General features: G+C 64.0%; 1 protein-coding gene and 1 long non-coding RNA gene across 2 annotated transcripts in view; one reads left to right on the plus strand and one right to left on the minus strand.

Moving 5' to 3' along the window:
* Positions 1-4,223, minus strand: part of Fam129c (family with sequence similarity 129, member C) — an 8,804-nt gene extending 4,581 nt beyond the window's left edge. Inside the window, 6 exon segments of the mRNA XM_013507237.1 lie at positions 3-126; positions 474-623; positions 1,578-1,692; positions 2,155-2,280; positions 3,601-3,731; positions 3,930-4,223. Coding sequence (XP_013362691.1) covers positions 3-126; positions 474-623; positions 1,578-1,692; positions 2,155-2,280; positions 3,601-3,731; positions 3,930-3,984 — 701 coding nt within the window. The 5' untranslated portion in view covers positions 3,985-4,223.
* LOC102010301 lies at positions 133-1,249 on the plus strand. Its single transcript, XR_001231946.1, has 3 exons — positions 133-267; positions 446-555; positions 982-1,249. It is a non-coding gene; the product is annotated as an uncharacterized LOC102010301 (long non-coding RNA).
* Positions 4,224-5,981: the final 1,758 nt, after the last annotated feature.

Raw genomic sequence — 5,981 nt, forward strand, 5'->3', positions numbered from 1 at the left:
GCGTGCTGACCTCGGCGTCCGACCCCAGCGTCGCGTCGTCCTCGCCAAAGTGGCCCCGCTGCCGCCGGTAGAGCCGCACAGCGTCCAGGAAGGCGCGGGCCGCCGGGTCCCGGCTGCGCTGCAGGACTGAGGGAGGGGCGGCTCGGCACCCCCGGCCTCCCGCAGGGCTCCACCCCAAGGGACACCCGCGCGAGGACTCGTGACCAGCATCGAGGCCACACTACGGACCTCGAGTCGGAATCTGTGCAGTCAACAACCTGCCCAACTGTACGTGCCAATGCTGTCGCCCCCGTCACCTGGCTGACCCCGGCTCTGACATCCCTTCCTCCAGGAGCCCTTCCCTCCAACGCCCCCCGCCGCCCCCGGCTGAGCTCCGCAGCTGTCCCTGTCACCCTGGTGTGACAATCCTCATAACTGCCTGTTTTCCCCCGACAACCCATCTTAGGGACCGGAAAACTGAGGCCCAACCCCACCTGTGCCCCGAAGCCGGATGCCACCCTGAAGGGCCAGGCTCCAGGCGCGCTGCGCCTCCGTGGACGGCGCGGAGAAGCAGAGGTGCCGGCGGAAGGGGTGCTGCAGGAGGAGTGGGGCGCGCACCGGCGCCTCCAGGAGCTGCTCAGGGCCTGCGGGGGCGGGGCGGGCTCAGTCGCTGACCACGCTCACACGATTTAGGCCCCCAGCGGTGGACGGGACCTGCACCCCGGGCCTGTTTCCCTGCCTGTGAAAGGACCTTCACGGGGACACTAGAGGGGCCGGACGTGGGGGGCACGCCTGTGGGCCCTGCACTCGGGAGGCTGAGGCAGGAGGGTCGCTGTGAGTTCAAGGGCAGCCTGGGCTACAGGCTCAAAACCTCAAAACACCAAAAATCAAAACAAAACAAAAGGACAGGTCGATACCCATGACCTCGGGCTGGTAGGAACCCAAAATGAGCAAATTTGTATTGTGGATTCTCCTAAATCCTGGGTGTGTTCTAATTTCCAGAGTGACGCACTTAGACCGTGATAAAACCCAAGAATCGGGAAGGTGGGAGCCCCTGGCACCCCCAGCCCGGAGAGGTCAACTGTTTACAGCTCAGAACGTGATCCAAACCGCGAACCCCAAGCCCTTGTACTCTGAGAACAAGGGGCGGTACCCGGACTGCAAGGGGCGGGGCCGGCACCCGGCCCGCGGAGGCGCTGGCAGCTACCCGGCTCCGAAAATCAACCCATATGGATAAAACCTGTGTGGGGCGGACTGCTTTTGTTCTTTATTGGTTTGTTTTGTTTTGTTTCTTTATTGTTTTTTGAGACAGGGTCTTGCTATGCGGCCCAGGCTGGCCTTGAACTCGTGGCGAGCCTCCTGCCTCTGCCTCCCGCGTGCTGGGCTGGCAGGACCTGCCCCTTCTTCCCCGCTCCACAATGGAGTTACCCTCGGTAGAGGAGGAGGCCCGCCCACCGCAAGGCTGCCCCCCACACACACACTCAGGAACGTCTAGAGCCGAGCGGGTGCCCGCCGGGCGCAGCAGGGTTGGACGCTGCTGGGAGGAGGACCTGGGCGGGAGGACCCGGCCGACCAGCCGCAGGGCGTGGGAGCCTCACCCGCGGGGCCTGGGCCGAGCGCGTCCAGGACGTGCTGGTAGTCGCGCTGCGAGGTCAGGAGCGCGTAGCCCGTGAGGGCCACCGCGCCCAGGGGACGGCGCCCAGCCTCGAAGTCCTGCGAGCGGCAAGGGGCGAGGGTGACGCAGCCGCCGGGACGGGCGCCGGCTCCCCATCGGCGCCTCGCCCTCCTCCCTCTTCTTTTGCGTGGAGGGGAACAACCTAGGCCGCCCAGCTGCTCCCCAGCGGCTCTGCAGATTTTCATACAGGCTCATTTAGTTCCCGGGCTGGGCTGGAAGCAGAGATTCTCCTGCTTCAGCCTCCCAGAGTACTGGGTGACAGCCGAGCCCCACGCGCCCCTCGCCTCTCCACCCCGCCCCCCAGTCAACCCTGAGACCTCCATCCGCCCGTTTCACCGTCAGGGAAGCTGAGTCCCGGGTGGTGCGTGACCTCCAACCTCCTTAGCCAGGAATGAGGGCGTGGACTGTCCTTGATCGGGGCCAGCGCCCCACCCCGGACGGGCCTCAGTTTCCCAGCCAGCCCCAGCAGATGAGAAACGCGGGGCCGGGCGGGGCCTCACCTCCTGGCTGCCGAACCACTCCAGCCGGCCGTCCCCGCGCAGCACGCAGAACGCCGGCTGCCACCGCGGAGGGCGGCCCCGCAGCTGGGCGAGGGGGCCGCGGTGCTCGCGCACTCGGGGCAGCTTCTGCACGGGGTGGGCGGGCGTCGTCAGGGCTGAGCCGGGGCTCGCGGACCGCCTTCCTCCTCCTCTGCGCCAGGCAAGCGCTTAACACAAGCCGCACCCCCAGCCCCTTGTACTCTGAGATAAGGTGTCACTCAGCTGCTCTGGCTGGCCTCAAACCTGAGATCCTCCTGCCTCAGCCTTCGAGTAAAGAGTTGACCGGCGCGCTCAGCCACAGCGCGCCGCGGCCCGGCCGAGGTGAGCACTGTTTGGGGCGCGGCTGCCCTGGCGTTGTCACAGGGACGACCTGCGCCAGTGAGCGAGCGCGCGGAGGGCGGGGGACGGTCATCTCCTTCCCAGTCTCCCCATCTCAGTCTCCCGCCACCATCGCCATGGCAGGGCTCGCCTGGTGCGCAACATGGACCAATCACCTGCGCCGGTGCCGTTCCCATGGGGGCAAGCTGGTGACAGCTGTGGTGGTTACCTGGTTCTGCACAGCCTCGCCCGGGTCTGAGACTTTTCATGGTAATATTGTTAAAATATTATTCAAAGGATAAAGCCGGTGTGGTGGCGCACGCCTGTAATCCCAGCACTCAGAAGGCTGAGGCTGGAGGATCGCTGAAAGTTTGAGACCAGCCTGGGCTACAAAACGAGCTCAAGGCCAGCCTGAACTACATAGCGAGACCTGTCTCAAAAAGATCAAAAACAAACAACAAACGATACACAGCGGCGCCTTCTTATCCATGGCTCTGAATCAAAAATTCGATCCACAGCCAATCAAAAGTAATTTGGAGCCAGGGGTGGTGGCACACACCTGTCATCCCACCCCTCGGAGGCCGAAGCAGGAGTACTGCAGTGCGTTCAAGGTCAAGACCTGGGCTACACAGCCACCCATCTCAAAAAACAAAAATAAAAAAATTAATTTGGAGCCCGGCGCGGTGGTGCACATCTGTCATTCCAGCTACTCAGGAGGCTGAGGCAGGAGGATGGCAGTTGGAGGCCAGCGTGGGCAACTGAGACTTAGGGAGACCCGGTCTCACAGCTCTATCTAGCAGGCTGTGCGTGCAGCTCAGGCCGCCGAGGGGTGTGAGCGCCCTCAGGGTTCTCAGGAGACACCAGGTCCCTCGCAGCCCCACAGAACATCAGCCTCCGTCCTTCCCAGCAGACTGGGCCCCCTAGGCCAGGGCGCGAGTCTGGCACAGGGTCCCTGAGCGCCCGGGAAGCGGCAGCTGGCAGACCGCCGGGGAGTGTTGGCTCAAGAATCGCTATTTCAGGCCGCCGAGGATAAGGCAGGAAGCACTGCCGAGGAAGGTCCCAGGCTGCGACCCCCTTTGTAGCACCCACCTTGCTGCGGCTCAGCTGGGGTCCCCAGGGCTCCCGGGGGCGCAGTTCCAGCGAGATCTGCCGCAGCACGGACGCCGCCAGCTGCGCGCGGTAGCACGGCAGGAAGCCGTCCAGCATCGCGGCCACCCGGCCTGGGGACCAGGACGGGGACGGTGGGCGCCGGCGCCAGCGCACCAGATCGACCCAGCCTCCCCCAGCGCCCAGGCGTGATCACTCCCGCCTCCGACCCGCCACATAGGCTGCCTCTGGTTCGTGATCCCACACTCCAGCAGGCTGAGGCAGGAAGATCGTGAGTGCAACCCCAGAGGACCCCCTCCCGCCCCGCTCACCCCGCAGCTGCTCACGCTGCCGCCTGTCCAGGGGGCTGGAGGCCTGCGCGCCCATGCTGCTGGGCCCCACGAGCTCCGGCTCCAGCTCTGCGGGGCGCCCGGGCGCCTGGGTTAGCGGCAGGCGCAGCTGCGTCCTGGGCGGGGCTCGGCCAGGTTCGGGCTCGGCCTGCGCGCCCTGGGAAGCCCCCGGGCCCCCTCCGCTGCCTCGGTTCCTCCCCACCCGTAACCAACACCTGCAGCACCGTACAGCACTTGCCACCACGCCCCCCACCCGCCAAAATCCTTTTAAAAATTTACTTTTATTTTCCGTCCTGGGGACTGAACCTGGGCCCTCTGCACTGAGCTACACCCCCACACCTATTTTTCATTTTTTCAGAGTCTTGCTAAGCTGCTAAATTGCCCAGGCTGGGAATGCAACTTGAGATCCTCCTGCTTTGGCCTCCCCACAGGGGACCACACGCAGGTACCACCATCCCCAGTGGTTCTGATTTCATTTTCAAAATGTCTCTTAACACTGTGGGAGGCTGAGGAGGGAGGATCACAACCCAGCCTACACAATTTAGGAATACTCTGTCCCAACAAAGAGAAAGGCAGAGGCCCCGAAGCTCAGGGCCAAGGCCCCGGGTACCAACCCCCACTCCCACACAGGCCTGAACGGGGTCTTCTGAAACAGACCTCTTTTGTCCCAGGCCAGCCTCCTTCTCCACGACCCCCAACCCTCAGCCTGGACCTCCGCGCCCCACCTGGAAACCTCACGCACAGGGAGCCTCCAGATCCCACAGCCTCCAGCGCCCCAGGCCCCACGTCTGAGTGGCTGGGTTCCTCCCCTCCCTCCCGGCTGGGGTGTCTGCGGGAGGGGTGGAGGGATGGATCATCGTGGAACGTGTGCTTCCCAGCAAGGGTGGAAGGCAGCAAGTGCACGTCTAGCTCTGGCCCAGCGGTCGGAGGGACCTGGCCACTTTCTAGGAGCATCCCCCCACACACCGCTCCTCCGAGTCCTTGGTGAGGGCCTGCGGCTGTTCGATGATCTCACGGCGCCCCTTGCTGCTTGTCAGGCCAGGCAACATGATCCAGACAGGAAGGTGTGAGGGGAAGAGTCCTAGGGTGTTTCTTTAGAGAGAATCTCCTTTTCCCCTTGCTCTTCCAATGGCTGGAATAGGGGCACAATGGCTGGAGCACAAGCAGCCATTCTGGACCATGAGCAGACCCCCTCCCCAACACACACACAATGGTACAGCAACACAGTAGAAGGAGCTGGGGTCCCCAAAGGGTTTGTTTTTTTTCTTTTTTTGAGACAAAATCTTGGCATGTGGTCCAGGCTGGCCTTGACTTTCAGTGACCCTCCTGCCTCAGCCTCCCAAGTGCTGGGAGTACAGACATATATTACCATGCCTGGCTCCCTAAAGGGTTGCTGACATTGTGCCACCAGCCCTGGGCAGCCTCTCTGGGCCCTCGCAGGGGTCCTCTGTGCCTATGCCACAGCCTTTTACCTGCCAGCTCCCACCCGCAGCCCCAGGGATCGCAGCCACCTGCCCTGCCCGGGCTGTCCCTGGCCCCCACCTCATACCCGAGGGACCGAGCCCTGACCCGATGTGGAGGAGACTTGGCTCTGTGGTTTCCGCCCGCTGTTCCCAGGCTGCTTGCTGCACGTGCTGGTTTCAATTCCACCTCTGGCTCCTCAGCTGGGCCTTGGGGACCCGCCCAGCCAGGGCACCAAACTCCAGGGTGAGCCGAGCCCACAGCCCCCTGGGGTCCCCACGGAGCCTGGGCCATGGGCAGGAGGGTCTGACCTGCCAGGCTCAGGGTGGGGCCCACACCCGCCCGTCCTGGGGCCCTGTGGTTGGGCGCTCGGGATGAGGGTCCCGCTAAAGGATCCAGCCAGGCTGGGGGCGGCCGAAGTCCAGCCACTGCTGCCTTGGGTTGTGGCGTGTGTGTGTGTGTGTGTGTGTGTGTGTGTGTGTGTGTGTCCAGCACTGGAGCTGGAACCTGCCTTGGGTTGTGGCGTGTGTGTGTGTGTGTGTGTGTGTGTGTGTGTGTGTGTGTGTGTGTGTC

The sequence above is a fragment of the Chinchilla lanigera genome, unplaced genomic scaffold, assembly GCF_000276665.1.
Source record: "Chinchilla lanigera isolate Chin_1 unplaced genomic scaffold, ChiLan1.0 scaffold00123, whole genome shotgun sequence".
Taxonomy (NCBI): Eukaryota; Metazoa; Chordata; class Mammalia; order Rodentia; family Chinchillidae; genus Chinchilla; species Chinchilla lanigera.